The sequence below is a fragment of the Bufo bufo genome, chromosome 8 (assembly GCF_905171765.1).
Source record: "Bufo bufo chromosome 8, aBufBuf1.1, whole genome shotgun sequence".
Classification (NCBI taxonomy): Eukaryota; Metazoa; Chordata; class Amphibia; order Anura; family Bufonidae; genus Bufo; species Bufo bufo.
In genome coordinates this window covers 27,336,622-27,362,913 of record NC_053396.1, presented here as the reverse complement: position 1 = coordinate 27,362,913, position 26,292 = coordinate 27,336,622, and the positions used below count along the sequence as shown (strand labels likewise).

General features: G+C 41.6%; 1 protein-coding gene across 2 annotated transcripts in view; it reads left to right on the top strand.

The window, feature by feature from the left end:
* The window catches only part of AVPR2 (arginine vasopressin receptor 2), a 65,200-nt gene extending 39,670 nt beyond the window's left edge, over window positions 1–25,530 (top strand). The window contains exons 1-3 of one of the 2 annotated variants that reach the window (XM_040405667.1): window positions 10,830–10,931; window positions 18,491–19,373; window positions 24,659–25,530. In XM_040405667.1, the coding sequence (XP_040261601.1) occupies window positions 10,929–10,931; window positions 18,491–19,373; window positions 24,659–24,864 (1,092 nt within the window). In that variant the 5' untranslated portion in view covers window positions 10,830–10,928 and the 3' untranslated portion in view covers window positions 24,865–25,530. Of the gene's footprint in view, window positions 1–10,829; window positions 10,932–18,490; window positions 19,374–24,658 lie in introns of those variants that run through there. The other variant, XM_040405668.1, reaches the window with a different exon arrangement.
* The last annotated feature ends 762 nt before the right edge of the window (window positions 25,531–26,292 follow it).

Here is a 26,292-nt window from a genome sequence, read left to right as displayed (position 1 = left end):
TTCGGTTGTATAGTATTTCATGGGTTAATTGTCCAGTCACAGATGATATGTGATCTGTCCCATATGACCAAATGAGATCCCATCTTCTTCATGATGACCTCATGCTATCGTTTCCAGTTTTTGGCCATTTGCTGTTTCCAAGTCTGGTGACTCAGAGGCCAAAGGTCCTATCTCCAGTGACAAATTTGGACAGTAATGACTCAATGGTATTGCGCCAAGTTCTAATATACCTTCCTTGGTGATCTAATGCTATATTGCATTGACCTTCTGATCCAATGACGCAGTGCCCAGGTCCAGATCACCTCTTACTATACTGCTCTGTTCCTAATAATGCTTAATATTAAATAAAAATATTATTCATTAATTACTCTAGCTTCCATTCCTCCTTGGATTTTTTTATTTTTATTTACCTCATTTTCAGTTTTCTCTTATCTCCCATGTTTGAATCCCACTTCCTGGTTTGTCATGTGACTGCTGTCCTAACATCAGCAGATCATGTGACACTAACCACACCCCTTGCTCTTACCAATGAGGCTTCCTACGTCCTACATTACAGGGCTCCAATGCAGGAGGTAACCAACAGCAAATGAAAAAATGGAAACTGATTTGCCACAGGGGGCAATGGTGGGCAAATAACTTTAGAATAAGGTAGTATTTAGGGACCTGATACAACAGTGATATCTGTTGGGCGGGATACATTTATACTAGCGGCACAACCCCTTTGATTAACAGTCTAGAATCCACAGAACAGTCCTAGAAAGGGAATCATTTGGGTCAGTGGCCAGAATGAACCATTGGATGATCTAAAAATGACCCATAGAAATGAGTTAAAGGAGAGAATCAGAGAAGAATGTCTGCCTCCTTCATGAAACAGCGCCACACCAGTCCACAGGTTGTATGTGGTATTGCAGCTCAGCTCAATCGAATAAAAACCTGCCCTTCCAGGATGAATTTGGGCTGAATGGCCGTCCTTTTGTGTAATATTAAAAGCAACACAGAACAATAAGGAGAATGTGAGCTGTGATTCAGAAATAAAACTGAAGATAAACCTCGACAGATCAGGTTCCTGTGTTCTGCAGATGGAGTATAGGACGGTGCATTGTGGTGGAATCTATGACTTCCCTCCAGGGTTAGAGGAATTAGTGGTTTTGAGAAAACCATTAGAGGAATTCACTGATTTGCTGAATGCCGGCCAAGGCTGTATTGTGGAGGAACATTCCACAGACACATACCGCAGATGGTCTGGTGGCCAATGTCCTGTCATGTATATCATGTGTGTTTTTTCTTTTTCCTCAACCAAAAATAAAAAGGAAGACCTCAGTATCTACTTAGAATTGTGCAACATAAGTGAGACCAAAAGCCAGTGTGGTATATTATATCGTTACTTGAGTATTCATGATTATACATGATGGAACCTAGCGAAGAAGCAATGAGCTTACAGTAATTAGTTGTTTGGGCTGGTATCTATGAATGATGGCTTATTTATGCCAATGGATTCTTGGTAACATTAGGATAGAAGTACACATGGCGTATTCACTGTAGATTTTCTGCGAAGGAATTGCATGTGGAATACACACAAAATTTAGGTTACGACCATATGATCGTAATGCTGCGGTTGTGTACAGAGCGGCCATAGGAGCCTTAGTGGGCACTAATTAAACTAATTAGGACCGCCCTGTTGAATCAGCCTGCCTTGTTAATGGCCACACAATATTGTGGGACCTGCAAGGCCCTTAACTAAACCCACCGACTAAACAGTGCAGTCCTAATTAGTTTAATTAGAGCCTGCTGTTGCTTGAACGGCCGTGTGGTACTCAATCACAGTGAGGCCACATAGCAAACCGCAACATGACTGCCACCGTGTGGTTGTGCCCTTCCCGTAGATTTTAACCCCTTAAGGACTCGGCCCTATTTCACCTTACGGACTTGGCCATTTTTTGCAAATCTGACCAGTGTCACTTTAAGTGCTGATAACTTTAAAACGCTTTGACTTATCCAGGCCATTCTGAGATAGTTTTTTCGTCACATATTGTACTTCATGATACTGGTAAAATGAAGTAAAAAAAAAATCATTTTTTTTTATAAAAAAATACAAAATTTACCAAAAATTTGTAAAAAATTGCAAATTTCCAAGTTTCAATTTCTCTACTTCTATAATACATAGTAATACCTCCAAAAATAATTATTACTTTACATTCCCCATATGTCTACTTCATGTTTGGATCATTGTGGGAATGATATTTTATTTTTTGGGGATGTTACAAGGCTTAGAAGTTTAGAAGCAAATCTTGAAAATTTTCAGAAATTTTCAAAAACCCAATTTTTAGGGACCAGTTCACCTGAAGTCACTTTGCGAGGCTTACATAATAGAAACCACCCAAAAATGACCCCATTCTATAAACTACACCCCTCAAGGTATTCAAAACTGATTTTACAAACTTTGTTAACCCTTTAGGTGTTCCACAAGAATTAATGGAAAATAGAGATACAATTTCAAAATGTCACTTTTTTGGCAGATTTTCCATTTTAATAATTTTTTTCCAGTTACAAAGCAAGGGTTAACAGCCAAACCAAACTCAATATTTATGGCCCTGATTCTGTAGTTTACAGAAACACCCCATATGTGGCCGTAAACCGCTGTACGGGCACACGGCAGGGCGCAGAAGGAAAGGAATGCCATACAGTTTTTGGAAGGCAGATTTTGCTGGACTGTTTTTTTTGACACCATGTCCCATTTGAAGCCCCCCTGATGCACCCCTAGAGTAGAAACTCCATAAAAGTGACCCCATCTAAGAAACTCCACCCCTCAAGGTATTCAAAACTGATTTTACAAACGTCGTTAACCTTTTAGGTGTTTCCCAAGAATTAATGGAAAATAGAGATACAATTTAAAAATTTAACTTTTTTGGCAGATTTTCCATTTTAATAATTTTTTTCAAGTTACAAAGCAAGGGTTAACAGCCAAACCCAACTCAATATTTATGGCCCTGATTCTTTAGTTTACAGAAACACCCCATATGCGGTCGTAAACAGCTGTACGGGCACACGGCAGGGCGCAGAACGAAAGGAATGCCATACGGTTTTTGGAAGGCAGATTTTGCTGGACTGTTTTTTTTGACACCATGTCACATTTGAAGCCCCCCTGATGCACCCCTAGAGTAGAAACTCCATAAAAGTGACCCCATCTAAGAAACTACACCCGTCAAGGTATTCAAAACTGACTTTACAAACGTCGATTAACCCTTTAGGTGTTCCACAAGAGTTATTGGCAAATGGAGATGAAATTTCAGAATTTAAATTTTTTGGCAAATTTTCCATTTTAATCCATTTTTGCCAGAAACAAAGCAAGGGTTAACAGCCAAATAAAACTCAATATTTATGGCCCTGATTTTGTAGTTTACAGAAACACCCCATATGTGGTCGTAAACCGCTGTACAGGCACACGGCAGGGCGCAGAAGAAAAGGAATGCCATACAGTTTTTGGAAGGCAGATTTTGCTGGACTGGTTTTTTTGACACCATGTCCCATTTGAAGCCCCCCTGATGCACCCCTAGAGTAGAAACTCCAAAAAAGTGGCACCATTTTAGAAACTACGGGATAGGGTGGCAGTATTGTTGGTACTAGTTTAGGGTACATATGATTTTTGGTTGCTCTATATTACACTTTTTGTGAGGCAAGATAACAAGAAATAGCTGTTTTGGCACCGTTTTTATTTTTTGTTATTTACAACATTCATCTGACAGGTTAGATCATGTGATATTTTTATAGACCAGGTTGTCACGGATGCGGCGATACCTAATATGTATACTTTTTTTATTTATGTAAGTTTTACACAATGATTTCTTTTTTGAAGCAAAAAAAATCATGTTTTAGTGTTTCCATAGTCTGAGAGCCATAATTTTTTCAGTTTTTGGGCAATTACCTTGGGTAGGGTATTATTTTTGCGGCATGAGATGACGGTTTTATTGGCACTATTTTGGGGTGCGTGTGACTTTTTGATCGCTTGCTATTACACTTTTTGTGATGTAAGGTGACAAAAAATGGTTTATTTAGCACCGTTTTTATTAGAATTTTTTTACGATGTTCATCTGAGGGGTTAGGTCATGTGATATTTTTATAGAGCCGGTCGATACGGACGCGGCGATACCTAATATGTATACTTTTTATTTATTTATGTAAGTTTTACACAATAATATAATTTTTGAAACAAAAAAAAAAGCATGTTTTAGTATCTCCATATTCTGAGAGCCATAGTTTTTTCAGTTTTTGGGCAATTATCTTGGGTAGGGTCCCATTTTTTGCAAGATGAGATGACGGTTTGATTGGCACTATTTTGGGGTACATATGACTTTTTGATCGCTTGCTATTACACTTTTTGTGATGTAAGGTGACAAAAAATGGTTTATTTAGTACAGTTTTTATTTTTTATGGTGTTGATCTGAGGGGCTAGGTCATGTGATATTTTTATAGAGCCGGTCGATACGAATGCGGCGATACCAAATATGTATACTTTTTTTTTATTTATGTAAGTTTTACACAATAACAGCTTTTTTAAAACAAAAAAAATGATGTTTTAGTGTCTCCATATTCTGAGCCATAGTTTTTTTATTTTTTGGGTGATTGTCTCAAGTAGGGGCTAATTTTTTGCGGGATGAGGTGACGGTTAGATTGGTACTATTTTGGTGGGCAAATGCCTTTTTGATCGCTTGCTGTTTTACTTTTTGTGATGTAAGGTGACAAAAAATGGCTTATTTAGCACAGTTTTTATTTTTTACGGTGTTCATCTGAGGGGTTAGGTCATGTGATATGTTTATAGAGCCGGTCGATACGGACGCGGCGATACCTAATATGTATACTTTTTTCTCCCCCCCCCCCTATTTTTTACCAATTCTTTTTAACTTTATTTGGGGAAAATTACGTTTTTGTTTATTTTTACTTGAAACTTTTAGTTTTTTGGGGGGAAAACTTTATTTTTTTCAACTTTTTTTTAAACTTTATTTTTTGTCCCACTTTGGGACTTGAACTTTTGGGGGGCTATTCCTTTACAATGCATTCCAATACTTCTGTATTGGAATGCATTGGCTGTATGAGTAATACTGTGTGTATTACTCATACAGCTTCCGGCCTGTGAGATCCAGGGGGCTGGATCTCACAGGCTCTTCACTGGAAGGCAGCGCGATGCCTTCCTTAGGCATCGCGCTGCCTTCCATGCCATCGGGTCCCCCCCACAGCCCCATGGGGACCCGATGGCACCGCCGACCACCGCCGCCGCACCAGGTAAAAGCCGCAAACCGCAGGTCTGAATTGACCTGCGGTTTGCGGCGATCGCCGACACAGGGGGGTCACGGGACCCCCCCCCCGCGCATTTAGCCGTGGTACCTGCTCAATGATTTGAGCAGGCACCGGGCGGCGGTGATCGGAACTATAGATGACGTACCGATACATCATGGGTCCTTAAGGACTCAGGAACCATGCCGTACCGGTACGTCATGGGTCCCTAAGGGGTTAAGCTATGTACACCTTTAGGGCAATTTTTTTTATTAGTGCGTTGTGCTGATTTTGAGCTGATAATCAATTTTTCAATTGGTCTTTATTAAAAATATTGAGCCCTTTTCTCTGTACAGTCTTGAGATTCTCTAGTAGCAGCATCTGTATTTTTACTCTGATCCGTCAGGCAGCACAGATGACGGCTCCTTATCCTAAACACTAGTTCTCAATTGCTTACCAAAAGCAATTTCTGACTCTAGGCATGCCCAGCAAAAACTCTCTAACCAGGGGCAGAATCAGCCTATCCCCAGCAACCTAAGACTTCCAAATTTTACTATATGCTTCCCATGCACAACCATTAGGTTCACAGTGCACAAGTAGAAATAGACCATATTACCATTAGAGTGCTTAGGGAATAAATCATTCTCAACATTTAAAGGGGTTATCTGAAACTATAAACTGCCCCCCATATGCCGGGCCCCTCGCATGAAATATACTTACCCCGCTCCGCACTCCCTGGTCCCCTCACCGCCGCTGCTTTCTCCTCGTGCCAGGATGAAAACATCTAGTGTCAGGGGGAGGGGCAGCCTTGATGCTAGGGAGGCTCTTCCCAGTCCTCACCTGCCATTGGCTGCTCCCCCCCCCCCCCCCCCACACCGGATGTTTTTATCCGCGCACGGAGAGATGCAGCAGTGGTGGTGCGGGGACCAGGAGCGGCGCAGGGAGCGGGGGGCAGGGTAAGTATTTTCTGTGTGAGGGGCCCGGAATATGGAGGGGCAGTTTATAGTTTCGGATAACCAATTTAACTAAGTCAATGCAAATCTGTATGCCCAGCTTAAGCAGTCCTATAGTCTGGAGTCATGAAGCTAAAATCCATATCTGGCCCTGATGAATATTAATAAATATGGAAGAGGCGACTGACAGGGAGAAGGATATTGCTGCTCCCTGCATTACAGGCAGGGTGGGGGGTGAAGTGTAAATGTTACCGCTATTCTAGCCCATACTGAAGATTAATTAATATTTACATAGGGATTCACTTGAAAAATTGTTTCATAAATTAAAATGTCTGATACCATCACATCACTTTTCTGCTGTCTCCACAGATGTACAAGGACAAGCTCTCCAGAGGAGCCTCAATGTTAGCAACAAGGGGGGAAGGGATTGGACAAGGATCATCAAACGGGCCATGGAGGGGAAAACAAACACCAGACCTCTAACTAGGCAGGGAGAAAAACCTTGTTCAGTGCAATATATCACACAGCAGTATCACGGTCAATGAAAGCATATGCCAGAAAAGTGATATAAAAAAGTTGCCTTTTTTTGCACACAAAAATTGCAACTTTTGGGAATTTTATGCCAAATTTGCCACTTTTACGATAAGTGGGCAGGGCTAAGTGGAAGAGGTGTGGCCCGGCAAATTAACTGGCGCTCATAACTGATGTAGATTTGGCACACAATGGCCTGAGATGCGCCTAAGCTTTATCTGACTGACTCCGAAACGTGTTCTAGGAGGGTTTCTCTGCCAACTAACCAAACCCCAGCTGGTCAACCTATCTGTGAGCCTGGAATTAGGTTTCTGGCTTGGCAAGCCAGGTGGGGGATGTAAGTCTTGTGCAGGCTGTTTGTTTTACATAGTACATAATACATAAGGCCGAAAAAAGACATTTGTCCATCCAGTTCGGCCTGTCATCCTGCAAGTTGATCCAGAGGAAGGCAAAAAAACCTGTGAGGTAGAAGCCAATTTTCCTCTCTTTAGGGGAATAAAAAATTCCTTCCTGACTCCAATCAGGCAATCAGAATATCTCCCTGGATCAACGACCCCTCTCTAGTAGCTATAGCCTGTAATATTATTACACTCCAGAAATACATCCAGGCCCCTCTTGAATTCCTTTATTGTAGTCACCATCACCACCTCCTCAGGCAGAGAGTTCCATAGTCTCATTGCTCTTACCGTTTTGCCTGTGATTTTGTCCTGGCTCCTGTTGTGCCCAGAACGGTGCTTCATTTCTGTTGGACCTTCCTGTGTATTGACCTTGGCTAAAATATGAATTTACCCCTTGTCTACTGATTAGTCTTTAATTTACTGTTTCTCCTAGATTTGACTCTTCAGCTTGTTTCTGGTTTAACCCCTTGTCTGTTTTTGTTGACTCTTGGTCTGCTGCCTGCCAGCTAACACCTGGTTTCTGCTGCCTTGCTCCACAAGCATAGCCTGGGTCCTTAGCAGCCAAGTCTATCTGGCCTCATGGCAGGCTCTGGTGAACACTTAGGGGTAGCCTTATATCTACTTACAGAGTTTTGAAGGAAGGTAGCATAGATATGCACTACACAGCAGTGAAGTTTATGTGCATTTTCCACAGTGATTTTTGTGCATTTTTAGCTACATTATTTTCCACACCAAATCTGCAAGTATTGTCAAGGAATTTGTCGCAGATTTGTCTCACATCCCTCTCTTTGCATTGCAAATAGTGAAATCTGCCGTGAAAATCAGCATAAACATTTGATATGTTACGGATTTCAAAATCCATCAATTTTTGCACCACGTTCACAAGATTTTGAAACTCTCTCCTACTTAGCTGGAAGTGTATAATAAAAATGGAAAATTAAGACGCAGCACACTAGCGTTTGGGTGCAGAATCAGGCCAATACGAACCGGCACCAAGGTCCCATTCAATGGAGGAAATTCAAAAAGCCAGCAGCACTCCAATAGGATCAAAAAATCAACGTGGTTTATTCACCCAGTGTCAAATAGCAGCAAAATTTGACACTGGGTGAATAAACCACGTTGATTTTTTCATCATATTGGAGTGCTGCTGGCTTTTTGAATTTCCTCCATTGGAAGCGTATAATGCTACAAATTTACCCATGCAAATCCACACGGAAACTCGGCAAGTAATACACACTAGGTGCATATATCTTTATAGTTTGCTGGAGTTGGGCCAGGATGGTGACCCTGTACCTTTCCTCAGCTCCCCTTTACAAGGAGTGAATTCACACACTACAGAAAACTCTGTAGTGTGTGAATTCACCCTTATGGGACCACAGTGCCACAGCGCAGCAGGGCTAACCATCATGCTGCCCAAGGGGTTATGCAACACCTATAGTGGCCCCAAAAATGCGCAGGCCCCTCATACTGGTTATACTTAACCTACTCCCCGGCAACCGCGTCGCTTCTGATGCCCGCACGGCCGCCGATGCATCTCCTCATCGCGTGCATCAAAACATCCGGCGACAGGAAGGGCAGCCAATAGCAAGCCGCGGCGGAAAAGAGCCTACCTAGCTTTGTGGTAGCCGCTAGGGAGGACCATTCCTGTTGCGGCCTGCTATTGGCTGCAACACCCCCATTCCCCCTTCGCCGGATGTTTTTGATCCGCGCGACGGGGAGATGCAGCGTCAGCCGTGCGGGTATCAGAAGTGACGCGGGGAGAGGGGCCCGAGAATTTTGGGGGGCATTATAGGAGTTGGATAACCCCTTTAAGGGTTAACCTGCTGTAATATCTCTACTTTTAGGGCATACATGTAGGCCATTGGTTCCTCTATATAAATCTGTGTAGACATAATTTAGAATCTTGCATCTCAGAACTATATAGATGCTGCTCCATTTAAAGTAGAGGCCCTTTCTCCCATGACCCCTCTGATGGTGGAGTGCGAAATATCACATAACGCACAATGCGACCCTCGACAAAAGCAATTAAAGCGGTCATCCAAGCAGCGCCACAGCTGCCACCACTGTGCACTCGCTCCGTTCTCAGTCTGACGGTTTCATAGTCCCCGTCTGAGTGCTTCGTATCAAATAAGTCACAGTTCTGCTATATCCTGTGCATACTACTATCAGTAATGGCTGCATACAGATAACAATAGCTTGCAGCCCACTTTACAGCAAGCAGAGGTAGGTTAACCTTTCCTTTAAAGGGACACTAACTGTAAAAATGTTTAAATTTTTTTAGAAGCAGCGGTGACAATAAGGTTGTGTTCACACTAGTGTAATGCATGCTGTTGATATCTAGCTAAGATGGATCCCCTACAGTAAAGAGAACCTCTCTTGACATGTCTATTTTAGTAACTACTTGCATTCCCCATGCAATAGCGTAGTGCCCTGGAGTAAGGGTATTTTGGACTATGGGCGTTTGTGCCCCTTTTAGCGCACTTGGAATGGTTAACTTGCACTGTGATTTATGCCGTTGTTTACCTTTATACGGTTTTATATTGTTGAACTGCATTTTATATGTTTATTATACGATATCCTGTTCATTTGCACAGTTTTTGCACTATATCTGCACTGCACTCTGAAAAGGGTAATGCACAGCCAGCTAATACTGAGAGACTTTGGGACTTTCTAACTATGCGTTGAGGAGATAGAAATATTCCACAGTTACAATGCAAAGTTTTGGAAGGAAGAAACAGACATATTTGACTTTTGTTTTAGCTCAATTGTTTATGACTGGAGACTTGTTTATGTCTGTAAAAACTGCTTAGTCATTCCCATAGACTTGTATTGAAACATTATGGAAATCTATAACAGACTGAAATTGCAACGTTGTTTCTGTTTAGGCTGTGCTTCTCCACTCCAACCCTCCCACTAGAAGGTTCTAGTTCCGTTACAAACTGTATATAAGGAGAGCAGTTAGAGGCCCTAGTTGTCTGTAGATAGGGACCAGTGCCTTCTTTTGCCAGAGAGGAGACGGCAGAAGCTTAGTGCATTGCCGGTATTATTTTGCACTTGAGTTCCTCCAGCAAAGAAGCACACAGGTTTACTGCAAACCCCGACTCTCTGGAATTATTTCCCATTGGGATGCACCATGTCCTACCACTCGACAGTGTCCCGAGGACCCACTGCAACAACATTTCTGGACCATCTATTCTTATAACTCTATGTTGTGCTATTACTCTATTATTCCTGCTAGAAGATATGAATGAATTTCTAGAAGTTTTCAGTGAAGGTCCAGATGGGTATTAAAAGGTATATATGTTATTTCCACTTTAATAAGGAAGCTCTGGTTCGATGTCAGAAGACAGGATCAGTAGGAATTGTGAGGTCAACATGATGCCTGCATCTTGGATACTTTGAGGAGAATGTTCAGTTGAGTTTAGCATAAGTCCCCTTCTGGTGTTGCTTCATGCAAACATACCCCCATACCTTTCAGTTTTCACTGTCTTGGAGGAAAAATGTCTACTGTTAACCCAAACCTCTCTGTACTTTTATTTAGACATGTACCAATCTGCAACTGATCTATAGATCCCAGAAGAATGAGGTCAGTGGTAGTGACAGAGATGGGTGGAGAGATAGTTAAGTATATAAGGTGTAAAGAGATTGTGACACAAAGCAGAGTCACATACATCAAGGAGAAAGCAGGGTTTGCAACGTATTTGATACCCCCTGAAGGAAAATGCATAGTTAACTATAAGATACTGGAGCCATAGAAGTAGAAGCTAAGGAGGAAGGAATGGTAAGCTCATAGATGGAAACTATCTCAATGTTATCATCATTGTATCATATAAATGTGAATATAGGATTGAGATGCCATGAAATTCATCATATTGTCTTGCTTATTGTACATGTATAATCTGAGGAACTTGAGTTCAAAATATACTGACCTGCATGATTGCTTTTTAAGTGCAGTAGGTGGACATATTTGTATGTGAAGACCCAACCTTTTTCACCATACATTTTATGCTCTTTTTCATGACCTAATTATTTTTGCAATTATTTTTAATTAACTAAATGCACTGTTATGAAGGATGACACTTAGACTACTTGGTGATCAAACTTTCTTTCTCACAAGCCTACTGTACATCACTTGGCTTTATCACATTTTTGAGGGTTTAAAAACCCTTCGATTCCACTAAATCCATCTCTCTCCTTTGCCTATTTGGAAGCCACAGGAATTGCCCCCTCCCCCATCTTGTTTTCTCAAGTGATTATTCCAAAGACAAACAACCTTCATTTCACCTTGCATTCTTGATCATGGCACTTCGAGGTATTCCATGGAAGACCTCACCAACCTGGTGTAGAGTTATCTCACTTTGAGTCTGTCTTTGCCAAGTTTTTGGTGCCACTCTTGGTCATTTTTCTTTAGTGTTCGTGTCTTGGAGATCCTCAAAATATTTCCTTTCCAATTTATTGTTTCTTGGGATAGGCTTCGTATAGCAGTATCCCTATAGTATGCTTGTGCCTTCTTGAGGAAGGAGAAAATATGATCCTACAGGGGACAGTGGGGGAACAATCTCTATCTCTAGATAGATAATAAATACATGCCACTGGACATCCTCTTTGACCAATTATCACAACTTCTCTTTTAAATATAGATTAGTGAATGTTACTAACAGCATTTTACATAATAGAACATTTATTTCAGGCCTGATGGTTCTTAAAGCTGCCTAACTCATTTCTTAGAAATGGCCTGCAAGCTGTAGCCATGTTCTTCACACTCAACTTTAAGAATTTTCCTTCTAAGGTAACACACTGAGATGGGTTACACAATCCCCGGATCCCAATAAACTTTAGTTTTATGCATCTTTCCAGTAGTTTAAAGTAAGCCTGGTCAAACTGACCATAGGGGAATGTTTAAAAAGTTGGACCAATAAACTCTGGTGTATCCGTAGGCACATCTCGTAACCTCCTTGTAATGTGTTTCCCCTGTTTCTCATGTCTTCTCATGTCTGTAAATGTTTACCAAGTATTCCCTCATGCACTGAATTATTCTAAGAATTCACCTATGCCTATATAAATTTACAAAGTAAGGTTCACAGAGTAACCTTACAAAGGTTTACAGAGTAACTATGTGTCTCTATAAATTACCCTTATAAAGTAAAACTGCCCCTTCAACAACTCCCCTCCCATCTGTATGTCCTCTGTCGGTTTTTGCCAGGTTCCTCTAGTCAGTGACCTAATACATATTCATACCTCTAAACTTCTGAAAAGCCCAAACACGGACTACACTAGTTATGCTGGACTTCCTAGACAGTGGTTCCATCTAAAATGATAAAAGTCTAATTCCTATTCCATGCATCTGTGCATCTCGTTGGATATAACAGGCTAGTGGAGGGTGTTTTACTTTGTCATTCATGGTCTTTATGCCCTGTATGTCCAGTTGGGTGCACATGCCATTTTTTTCAGAACTTCTTTAGATGTCATAACATTTCCATCCTATCGGGGGCATCTTATTTATTTTATATAATGTATATTATGTGTGTGGGGATTTACATTATAGATCACTGTAGTTTTAGCAAACATGCCCAAATCAATAGTACAAGCAAATATAAAAATGTTTAAAATGTATCTTATTAGTGAAAAAAGTCTAATCTTATGAGCTACTTCTCCCCGTCCTCTAACCTCCTGAACTGACCATTCACTCTGAATTCACAGCTAAAATTCATCTTGACAGGAGGCAAACCCAATTATCAGCTCACAGAAGGATCAGGACAGATGCTGTCCATAGAAGCCTAAGGAGAGGCAAGAGGAGGGGAGGAGTGAGCTGCTGGAGGTGGACAGAGGCCAGGGGTGGGTCGGCCATAGACCTTACAGGGAAATTTCCCAGTGGGCCGATGCCCAGGGGGCCACCTGGACTCTTCTCATGGCCGGCCAGTGGATGTTTTTGGTGATGTAGTTTGTGCTGCTGGCAAAAGTATTTTGCGATGGACTGTAGTATTTGGCTCTGTTGGGGTGGTATAATGTGCCACAATATGGTATAGCTGACCCGACTAAAAAAACGGGGCTACTGTTAGTATTTCTTCCAGGCCCAGTTTAAGTTCCCAGTCCACCCCTGACAGAGGCACAGACACACAGAGATACTGCTGCTGGCTGTAGTAAGGATTCTATATCGCCCAGTGCTGGATTCACATCTACACTGCTCAGTACTGCTGTAAAGTGTCGTCCATGCTGCTATTGATGCTTCTGAGGTGTGCTAAAGAGAGACAGAGGAGCATGATCTCCTCTTCTGTCTGAGTGCAGTCTATGGAAGACATTATAGCGGCTACTAGCTCAGGGAAAAAATACAATTAAAGATGAAACCTGTAAAAGGGGGAAATGGTGAAAAATTCAGGTTACAAGTCATATTATAGCCAGAAAAAGTATTATTTCTCACATACACCAGAACCCTGCAAGGATAGGTATGCTTTAAAGGGGTTGTGCAAAAATGGGGGGAGGGGTTATTTACCTGCCTCCCAGCACTGGGTCCCTGCTCTTCCAGGCCTGTGATGCTTAGCTGGGCTCCCTCAATGTAAATATCCCATCTGGCATCGCCAAAGCCAATCATTGGCCATAGAGGAGGTGATTGGCCCCCCTTACGTCACATGATGCAAGTGGACCCGGTCTCCACTGCAGCCAGTGATTGTCTGCAGTGATGTCAAACAGGATTTTTACATCGAGGCAGCCCTGCGAAGCATCACAGGCCTGGAGTAGGAGTGGGGAACCAGTGCCAGTAAGTAAGCTTCCCTTGGGACAGTTTGCAATTTTTCCACACCAGAAAAATTATAACAAATCTAAATGATAAATCAGGCCCTATGTCTTCTCATATGGCTTTGCACCAAGTCCCAGGTACAGCTATGACTACTGCCTCTGAAACCCTTATACCTTTACCCTCTAGTATATATGTAAAATATCTTCTTGCTGTATCAGCATGTAGATATAAATCTATGTTTGTGACCATGTGTTTGGAATATCTTTACTTGAGATTAGCAACATTCGTGACCCCAAGGCAGAAAAGGAGTTTAGGATACCATACAATCCATGTGTCTGCAAATTCAACAGGAAAGAAACTCATTTTGCTTCTGTAAAATTTCACTTTGAAACCGGATCAAGTGACGGTATCTGGTAACCTTGAGAGGCCTTGTATTCCCCAACAGAACATATCTTACACATGCTGCCTGGAATCATTCAGCAAAACATGGAAATGTGAATGAGCATATGGGAGTAATGGACTACATGCCATAAATAAATGATCATCTTCCCATCCCCCACACTGGTTCCTCCCTACATATATCACTACCACCTATATAGTTTTTGTATCTCTTCATATCTTTGGCCCATTGCATGGTTGGAAAATATTTTAGCTAGTGTACCAAGAGCTCCTGGTGGGGTAAAACAATTTGTACAACATGACTGCTTACTTTCAGAACAGCACCACTCCTGTCCATAGGTTGTGTCTGGTATTGCAGCTCAGGGCTATTAAAGAGGGTAACCTACCATAGGAAGTTATTACCTATCCACTGCAGTTGGACCATGAGAACAGGGTACCACTGTTCCCAAAGTGAATTGATCATGCATGTTCCCTACCTCCCCATTCATCTGTATGGGAACTCCGGAGATAGCTGAGAGCTGTATTTAACTTTTATTTGGTAGACCCATAGACCTGAATAGCTCAACAACAAGCATCCAGTCTGGGGACTATGGGACACCAATCTGGTGAACATGTGGGTCCCAACAATCAGACTCCCACTGATCATACACCTCTTGTAGAAAAAAAAGTCCTACAAGAGATAAAGAAGGATGGTGTAGAAGGAAGGGTTTGTATCCCTCTTCCACTATTTTCTAATATGGAGGTACAGTACCTGTGGAGATAGGGCCTCATTGAGAAGAAGGATGGGCCAACCTGGTCATAGCATTGGTGACTTATAATGCTGTCATTTTACATCTCCTTCTTCCAAATTTTAAGAATTGTTATTAGCCCGGAATTAAGGACCATTGAGTTTTTTTCATATTTTTTAGAAAATTGAATGGTTTCCAAGACTGGTCATCATCGTTTCATGACTGGTCATCTCAAGGCATCCTTGGTGGTTGCTAACATCTTTTAGACATTGCTAGCCTGTGCAATATACTCATTATTTCTATTGAATTTCCAAAGGTGACGGACACAAATTGGGGCCATTATAGTGCCCATAGCAGTTGTCAGTCACCCATTTTTCCACAGACCCTCATTCAAGATACAGCAAGTTGGGAGTAAGGGTCACATTGAGGAAAGTAATGAGCATATATGAAATTCAGTACATAGTCGATGATGAGTGTACAGATGCTGCCCTGTTCCTAAACTTGGTTTTAACAGATCATTTTGGGTACATTTACTGTAATAATTATCATGTCTGGAAATAGATATTCCCTCCAGGAATGCAGTAAATACTGGCTCAGATAATGGCGTGCACGCCTCCTGTCACTGTCTGATGTGTAGGGAAGGTAAACAACTTAAAAATAGATATATGTAATAGGCGCCTACAGAATACTGATGAAGCGCCCAGAGGAGATGCCTGATTCCAGGATAATTATAGAGCTGCAGATACAACCTCTCCCTTCCAGGTAGGACACAGCGTGATACGAAAATATATTGTGGTGAAACTTTCTCAATGACAAGTTTTGAGACTGACACAAATTGTGGTTTTCAAAAAGTTTGCTGCTTCACTGTTTTTGGATCTTTTTTTTAGATGTGTCTAAGATATATTGAAGCATTTTATAGACAAATCCATCAAGTTTATGCAAAGACTCAATATTTCCAGTGTTGACCCTTCTTTTTCAAGAAATCTGAAGTTCTCCCCCAGGCAAGCTGGATATCAGCTTCTGTGCCAAATCCTAACTGATGACAGCCCATTCTGGTCTAACCAGTTCTTGGAGTTTGTCACAGTTTCTATGTTTTTTTTTCTCCACCCACCTTTTGAGGATGGACCAATGGGATAGAGATCTGGGGAGTTTCCAGGCCATGGACCCAAAATTTCAGTGTTTTGGTCACCGAGCCACTTAGTTAGGACTTTTGCCTTGTGATATGGTGCTCCATCATGCTGGAATTGGCATTGGTCATCACCAAATTGTTCCTGTATGGTTGGGAGACATTGCTTTTGGAGAATGTTTTGATCCCATTCTTAATTCATGGCATTGCTCTTAGGAAAAATTGTGAGTGAGCCCACTCTCTTTGGATGAAAAGCTTGCGTAGGAATGGCAGTAGACAGGTGTCAGTGTATCTGCACGCTCAGTGAGGTGAAGGCTTTTGTTGGATGGCCTGGTGTCAAGAAGGGCAGTAAGGAAGCCACTTCTGTCCAAGAAAAACATAAAGAACAGACTGACATTCTGCAGGAAGTAAAGGGCTTTGACTGCAGAGGACTGGGGTAAAGTTATTTTCTCTGATGATGCTCTCTTCATCAGGGACATTGGGACATCTGGAAAAATTATTGATCTGAGAAGAAAAGGTGAGCGCTACAATGAGTCCTGTGTCATGCCAACAGTAAAGCATCCTAAGATCATTTAGGTGTGAAGTTGCTTCTCATCCAAGGGAGCACGCTCAATTACATTTTGCGTAAGAGCACTGCCATGAATACAAAATGGGATCAGAACATTCTCTAAGAGCAACTTTTCCCAACAATCCATGAGCAATTTGGTGATGACTAATGCTTTTTCCAGCATGATGGAGCCCCATGTCACAAGGCAAAAATCATACCTAAGTGGCTCGGAGAAAAAAACCATTGAAATTTTGGGCCCATGACCAGAAAACTCCCCAGATCTCATTCCCATTGAGAACCTGTGGTCAATCCTCAAAAAGTGGGCGGACAAACAAAACACAGAAATTGTGATAAACTCTAAACACTGATTAGGCAAGAAGAAGCTGATAACTAGAATGCCAGGGCGAATTTCAGAAGTCTTGAAAACCAAGGGTCAACAAATTAAATATTGAGTCCACATAAACTTGATAGATTTGTTAGTAGAAGTTATATAACTTATAAAATTATTATAATTTTCCTTCAGTATACCATACAAGCATCTGACAAAAAGGATCCAAAACACTGAAGCAGCAAACTTTGTGAAAACCAAAATTTGTGTCAGTCTCAAAACTATTGGCCACGACTGATACAAGAAAGGCTGTGCTAATGGAAATTCAAAGCTATGATGAAGGCCAAGTGTGAGCAATCTTATGAATATCTGCATCTAATATTACATCGATTTGTAAATTTTAAGTTGTATTCAAGACGGCAGCTGACTTGTAGCATACATTTATAAGTACTCACACTGGTCTAATACATAATGGCAGACGGGAGATATGAAAACATCATGTTTTGGGTTAGAAATACCATCTAACAGAGATTGCAGGACCATATTATCTCCAATGTGTACTCAAACTGATCAAAGCTGATGGACAGATCATACAGAGAACAAAATCACCATAGAGGCAGCTCCTGCTATGTTGTCCATGAGTCCAAGGCAAATAATGAGAGAGGCAGAGAGAGAGAACAAGCTCCTTTCTAATTCAGACTGGAGCATGATGGTGGGAAAGGGGTACATTTTGATATTTGATATAGGATGATTGTGATAGCTTGACCATGTGAAAACTGCCAGTTGACTTGCAATATCATTTAGTCATGGTCTGCAAAATATAAAGCTTATGTTATACCTGAAATTGTGCTCTAAATTCTGTCCTCAGTTTCCATTTTTAACATATATATAAATATCAGTATAAGCCAGAGGTAGGTCAAGAGTCAAGACCACTGAAAATGTATTAAAACGAGGATAAAAGAGTAGTATAAAACAACATGAGGAAAGTGAGACGCGTTTCGAAGAGAAAGAGGGCACCTGAATAGTCAGGGCAAGAAAGCCAGTAAATATAGTTAACAGTTAACTCAGAAGAAAAATCACGAGTGACAGAATGAAATTAAAACAAATATTACACAGATAAAGTGAAAAATTTAAAATATAAGAGCATACACATATTAGGAAAAAAAAGCTCTTAAACGAAATATGGGAGTATAAATTAAAAATAAATTGACAGAATGAAATATTAAACTCAGTCCACAGTCTTGAACTTGAAGATGATCCCAACAAAATGGCCGTATTTGTTTTAACTATAGTCCTTTGGGGCCTTCAACTTTCTTTCATTTACTGACTGGCACATCCTTCCAGTGAATTATTTCTTCTGTGGTGTGAACGTGCCATAAAAATGCCATGTCTACTCTATTTCCAGGAAAATACATTTGACAATTTTTCTTACTGCTGTGCTTTACATTTACCACCATTTTATGTCTCGTTTCCTTGTAGATGTCTGTGACACAGAGCCCTTTTGCAATTATTAGTACCAATGTCACCGCTGAAGATGTGGACAAACGAAACCCTTACGTGGTACAGTGGAACATTGCTCTTCTCGCAATTGTTTTTTGTTTTGCCACCTTTGGAAACTGTCTGGTTCTCTTCACCCTTCTGAGAAGACGGAAGCACAATGCCCTCATGCACACCTTTATGATTCACCTATGCTTGGCGGACTTAGTGGTGGCTTTCTTCCAGGTTTTACCTCAACTTATCTGGGACATTACTGACCGCTTTCAAGGTCCAGATTTCCTTTGCAGGTCTGTCAGGTACCTGCAAGTGGTGGGAATGTTTGCATCTTCTTATATGATTGTGGCCATGACTTTTGATAGGCATCAAGCAATCTGTCGACCTATGATGACTTTTAAAAAGGGCTCTGCCCGGTGGAACATCCCTGTCTGTTTGGCATGGGCTGCCTCCGGCATCCTCAGTCTTCCACAGATTTTTATATTCTCAAAAACAGAGGTTCACCCAGGTGTCTATGACTGTTGGGCAAATTTTGTGCAGCCATGGGGCATTAAAGCTTATGTGACGTGGATAACACTGGCAGTCCTTATCCTTCCCGCCATTTTTATTACCACGTGCCAAGTACTGATTTTCCGAGAAATCCATAATAGCTTATATTTAGGAACGGAAAGATCACCTGGGTCAAGAAGAAAAGAAAAACTGGAGGGTGGAATAAATGGAGTGTCACCAGTTTCAGACACAGGGGTGACCAAAGCCATGTCCAAGACTGTGCGGATGACTCTTGCTATAGTGCTAATCTACGTGATATGCTGGACACCATTTTTTATTGCGCAGTTCTGGAATGTCTGGAACGAGAAGTCAGGAACAAGCCGTAAGTCACTTTTTAGACTATTCTTGCTGTATGCTATATTTTATCATGCTAACTAGTATATATTAATTGCTTTTTTTGCCATAACCTTCAAATTAGACTTTTTAGGTCATCACTAGCGCCTGATTGATGGGGATCCAGTTGCTGGAATCTCAGTGAGCCTGAGGTTGGGGCAGGTTCTGTAGCAATACTCAAGATCAGCCAGGTTCCATGTAGCTGGACCCCATGGATTAGGATGTTCTGACATGTCCTACTGACATACTGTATTGTAAAAGTCTAATTTGAGAAGGTTTACTCAAACACTTGTCAAGTGTCCGGATGTAGTTATATAGGTTAAAATAAAGTCACAGGACCATCAAGTTCAACCTTTCTTGATCTAGTTGTTAAATTACTTTCAACCTTTTGACATTTGTTATTAGATAATTATCTAGCCCTTTTTTAAATGTTGACATAGTATCTGCCATTACCATCTCTTAGGGTAAGGCATTCCATAGTTTGACTACTCTAATTGTAAAGAATCCTTTCCTGACCTTTCCTCCACACATAAAGAATATCCCCTGCTCCTTCTTAAAGTCTTTGGAATGGATAAATTCTTTGCTAGTTATTTGTATTGTCCACACATATGTATACTTGTACAGTTGTCCATCAGGTTACAGTATTAAAGGTGTTATGCCATGATTGATGCAAAACATGAAAATCAGACATCATGTAGTACATGATAATCTCTTTCTAACAAAGCTAGAACCAGCCCGTACCTCACATGGATCCAGAGATCTCCCTATTAATTGCTCCAATTGTTCTACTAGATTTATTTCATGCTGGCAGCTCAGGGGTTGTGTTCTTTCCTGGGGGTTTGTCCTTTCTGCTGTATCTCTTTCCATGTAACTGAAACAGCTTGTAACAGACAGTGACAGTTGAAGATTTAAACTGAGCATGTGCGACCATCTCCGTGAGGTGGACAAGAAATAAGGAAAAGAACAAACAGCAGGTCAACTCAAAATAAGACAAAAATTTTAAAGACAAGCATAAAACAAGTACAGGTATATCTAGTCCTTACATATGAATGTAAGAAATAGCTGCTGGAAGCTATAAATAACTGTTTATAGTGAGGACAGGAGCTTTTTCGGGATCCTGTATAGTACACACATGTACCAGAAAAATAAAATAAAGCCGCCCTCATCTGCGGTTCATAGGGGCAGCTCATCCAGACACAGGTGAAGAGCCTGACCTCATGTTAGACTATGTGCTGCAGAATATGGCAGGACTATTTATGAGGGATAACAAAATATGACCAGATGTTTCTGCTATAGATATTTATGGCATATTAATTTGATATGTCACTAATGTCTTTTTTCTAACTAATGGGTTCCCCAACAATCGTGAGAATCGGGTATCTGCTTCCCTGTTCCTTTACAAAGAACATGGCACAAAGTCATGGCCACCGTGAATTTCTATAGGAGCATGAAGAGTGTGTCATGGATAAGATTTGCAGATAGCTGGAACTAATAAATACACGAGCGACTGGCTTGATCCCAAAATAAGGAGCTTATAGGTGAGCCCTATAAAACCCTAAGAGCTCTCCCTGACTGCTATGCACATACAAGGGTCTCGATGGTAGACGATTGCATGCCCACGTACCTAAGCCTGTGTGACACGTGAAAACCCTATAATAGTGAGGGGACACGACCACCGGCTCCCTGCACTTAATACGGAGGGAGTCAGGGTCACCTAGAATCAAGCCAGCAAGCAAACACAGTAAAGTAAAGGACTTATCTGAGCAAACAGCAGACGCAGCCTCCAGCAGTGAACACTTCATCCAGGAAATAGTATAAATCGCAAAGTGAGGCAGTATGGGAGGGAATATAAAGGAAGACGATTATGTATAAATAAGTGACACCTGGCAGAAGGAAAGGAGATAAGAAAGTGAGACCAAAACAAAGAACATCATACAAGAGGTAGAGAAGAACGTCTGCCAGAGCTTCTCACAGAACTGGCGGTGACAGAGTGACCACGTAGACAGGAACGGGGACAGACTAGCACTTCCTTTCTCAGAATTGATTGCTGTCCAAATGCTGTTATATCAGTAGGCCATAAATGTCTCTAGTTGTAAAGCTCTTTCAATTGTAGCATTTTTATTCTACAAAAGAAAAAGTTGAAGACTTCATACTTTTCTTATCTCGTTGTTCAAGCAAAAGTAGCCTTGCCCTGAATGAATATATCCATTTGTAGTATCACATCAAGTGGTTAATGACCCTACATGGTTCAATTTTGACTAGAACTTGAAGTGTCCTTCAAAGAGTGATATGCCAGCAATCTCTCTGAGACAACCATGACTTTTTATCCAGCAATGAAAGAGTGCCCTTCAAAAATCACAGCTCTTTCCAACCATGCTGTGGGTGGAATAAAATTCCACACCCATGAATGTTTTCACTGAAGCCTGAACATTAAAACCCTTATAAACATGCACGTTCTTCTCCAAACACTCTGCAGGTGTTCCTGTTGGGTTTGGCTTTGGATGCGTTCAAGCACTAGCCCAGAGCTAGAAGTCTCCAAGTCCTCCTATATTGTCTCTGCTGACTCTAGTTCTATCTGGAATGATACGCGCCTCTGTAGTCACCATACAAGGCTTTGTCAAATTCCCGAGGACTTAAAAGGGACTTTATAGTAAAGTTCCAAATTCTCCAGGGAATTGTGTGGAATTGTGAGTTTTTTTCCTGGCAAGGGCATTGCCAGAGGATGCTGTCAATTTATGAGATGTGCAAGGCAGGAAGCAGGGATGTGATAAAATATTCTGGGACAGGGCATTCTTCCAGGAGAGAGACTGATTTGATAAGCATATTTGGTATTATGTATGTTACTATCAACGTGCTTCAAATGGAAATTAAAGGGGTTTTCCGAGTGTTTCATACTGATAGGCCATCAATATCTGCTCGGTCCGACTCCTGGCATCCCTGCCAATCAGCTGTTTGTAGAGTCCATCCCTTTAAATCAGCTGTTTAAAGAGCCCAAAGAGCTCAAATTGATCGGTCAACTGAATGGGGCTTACATGCTATACCAAGCACGGCCACTATCCAATGGATGGTGCTGTGCTCACCAGAGCGCCACAGCCTCTTCAAACACCTGATCGTCCAGGATTCAGACCCCTTCTGACCAGATACTGATGAGCTATCCTGAGATAGGTCATACGTATTAAACACTTGGAAAACCCCTTTAATTCCAGGACTTTTAAAGGGGGTTGTCCCATGAAAAATATTCTGCAGTTTTCAACCTAGCACCTGGAGCTGAATTATTTTGTAATGACATGTAATGAATGTAATTTACATGTAATTTAGTATAGCCACTGAGTTATTCGATAAAATGTATCTGTATAGCGCCACCTGCTGTTTGTTCTTTTTCTTACTTCTCTGTCCACCTCGCTGAGGTGAACGCACATGCTCTGTTCCATTCTTCTATTGCCTCTTGTGATAGGGAGAGAGCTTCAGCCTAAGGGTCTATTTACACGTCCGCATGAATGGGTCCGCACCCGTTACGCAATTTTGCGGAACAGGTGCGGACCATTCATTTCAATGGGGCCGCAAAAGATGCGGACAGCACACCGTGTGCTGTCCACCTTCGCACGTCCATTCCGCAGCCCCGCAAAAAAGATAGCACATGTCCTATTCTTGTCCGCAGCAATGGACAAAGATAGGCATTTCTATTATAGTGCCGGCCATGTGCGGTCTGCAAAATGCCGAACGCACATGGCCAGTGTCCGTGTTTTGCCGATCCGCAATTTGCGAACCGGAAAACACTTGCGGACATGTGAATGGACCCTAAAGGACATGCCCTCCGAGCTGCCAGTTTATAATACTCGTAAATCTAGAAGACCAATAAATGGGGAGATCTCTGGTTCCATGTGAGGTACAGGGCTGGTTCTAGCTTTTTTAGAAGGAGATTGCCATGTACTATATGATTTTCATTTTTGCATCAGTCATGGAATAACCCCTTTAAGATGATTTGTCACAGTGAGACAACTTAACGTATTAAAGACACATTCCCGTCAGTGATTTAGGAGCTTCTGCGCTGGGTACCAGTCCTAATCTGCAGAGGGAACAAGTCTTCTAATTCCATCTAGAAAGTAGTTATGGCCCTTTCTAATATATTTTCTGTTTCAATTTCTCAACATTTTCAGTATCCCTGCTTGCTTTCAGTGAATGGAAACACTCTTCATTACATTCAGATAGTAAAAACTGGTAGCTGAGGTTTTGATACAATAGATCCATCTTAGGCAACATTAGCAGCACCAATGTGTCTTCTGCCTTGAGGGCATGCCATCAAAAGTTTCAGTCCCTTTTGGTGGCAAGAAGAGGGCAGACCCCCACCACTACTCTTTTGATCCATCATTTGGGGGATCCGGCTTTATAAACAGAAGCCGTGATACTAGTGTAAATATCGGATGATTTGTACCAAACCCTCAGCTGTGAGAATTGGTTACCTTCACAGACAGCAAGTTGAGATCATGAACACTGAGAAATTGTATAGAAAATTGTGCAAGGGATAGGAGAAGATTTGCCATGGTGCTTCAGCGTGGCATCCCCTTCATTGTTTGCCAGGCCCAGCGCCATACTTTGTAGTTGTCCTACAGCTCACCCCAATCACGGTGGGGTTGCTGGGAATCTGTCTTTTACCAATCTGATGGATAACCTATCCTAAGGTGTCCCCAGGCACTTTCATGTTATGTGTAGGATCAACTTGAAGGATATGGACACATTTGGGGCTTTTTTCAATCACTGATTTCTGCTTACTTTGGCCTGAAAATAATTTTTTACATTTTTGGTCTTTATTAAAAAAAATATATAATTTTTCCTCTACAACTCTCCGTTCCCCTGCCTTCTCCTTCTCAGTGAATCAGTCAGGGAGCTGCTCTGACGGCTCGCTCTGCAGCTCATAAAACATTCATTTGAGCCATATTCTTATCGGTTTGATAGGAATTTACCTTCGCTGAGTGTTTATGAGCTGTCAGGTATAAAGAGATAAGGGATACAGATTGAGCACTCAGAGCAGCTCCCTTATGGGTTCATTGAGGAGAAGCTCATTCTGCAGATGCAGTGGAACAGAGAGCTGTAGATGTAAATTTTTAGTAAAGACCAATTGAAAAAAATGATTTTTAACCTAAAATAAGCAGAATATATCAAAAAAGGAAAACCCAGAGGTGTCCATAGCCTTTAAGAGTTAATGTGCATCCCTGTTGGGGCCCTATAGCACAGCTACATGATAACTTATTCTCTTCTTATCTTCCCGTTCCTCAGACTCTGCCATCCAGATCCTGATGATACTGGCAAGCTTGAACAGCTGTACAAACCCTTGGATCTACACCATCTTTAGCAGCAGCGTCTCGAAGGATGTACATGCCATCTTGTGTTGTGGCTGCAAGAAGAGACGACGAAAGAACTCTCTGCCTGAAGACTCCTATTTCACCGGGTCCACCACCGTACCGAAGGAGTCGATGTACTAAACATGGCTTGGCAATCATGTGTATGCCTTACCTGAACAGTCAAGCTGATAGGACAGACATGGAGGACGATGGTAGTTGATGAAGACTTTTTGAAGGCCTCTTCAGAACTTCATGTTCCTGTGAAATAGTCTTAATGCACTGCACCTTATATGTCCGTAGAGCCGTTGTTTTCGAAGATGGGTGAGGTTCTCCGAATACCTGATCTGCATATCTTCAAGTTCTATTGTTATTACATGGATGTCATGTGTAAAAAATATATATACATATAATATATTGTAAATACCATGATAATGGACCTAAGATCTCACTCTACTGGTGAAGGAAATGCAACTTTTTTGAAGAACAATAGGAACTGTTTGGGAGTCTAGGATGTAGGAGCGTCCTACAAGAATCACTATGAACTTCTGTCACCACATTGTAAAAAAACACAGACTTTGGGTATGCACATCTGGACTGAAGTAGATGACAGTATCATTGATGTCTGTGCATTTGGGGCTGGGTGACGGCTTTCTGTGATGCTGTGAAAATTAAGTGGATTTGGTGAGAGAGAATGTCATATTTTTTATCATGATTGGTCTACACAATGTAATCTGCCAAATATGGTAAATATGTGCCGTATACAGTCAGTGCTTAACGTGTACAGAATAAATTAATTTTAAAGAATTGTTCACTGCATGTTGCCAGGGCCGTTTTAATACATTGGTGTGCCCAGTGCAGAAATTTCATGAGTGGGCCCCCCTTTGTGTCCCCATACAGTAGATATGCCAACCTTGGTGTCTCCAAACAGTAGATATATATACCCCCATAATGTCCCCATCCAGTAGATACGCCCCCTTAGTGCCTCCTCATAGTAGTTATGCCCCCTTAGTGCCTCCTCATAGTAGTTATGCCCCCTTAGTGTCCCCGCATACTAGATATGCCCTCTTAGTGCCCCTGCACAGTAGATATGCCAACCTTGGTGTCCCTACACAGTAGATATACCCCCTTAATGTCCCCACCCAGTAGATGTGTGCCCTCACAGTAGATATGCCACCTTAGTGCTCCCTCACAGTATTGCTGTCCCTTTAGTGCCCCCCTTACAATAGTTTTCCCCTGGTCAGAGAAGCTGGCACCAAAACTGTAAATGTCCTGTGGTCAGAAAAGGGGTGCTCTTGTTAATCGATCATAGGGTGTCCTGCATCAAGGACCTCCAGTGATCAGCTGGTATCTCTTGGGGAAATCAGCGGGAAGAGGGGAAATGAGGTGTTACACATTGCCCGCTGAAATCAATGGGATGTCCATGTAATGCAAGGCCTAGTGCCTCCAGTGAGAGACGTTCCAGCTAAAATAGGTTTTCTAAAGGCTGGATTTTGAACAGAGCCAAACAGATCACATTTATTATAATAGGATCCATTTGGGAGAACGTTTCTTTTTTAGCAGAGAAAAAGG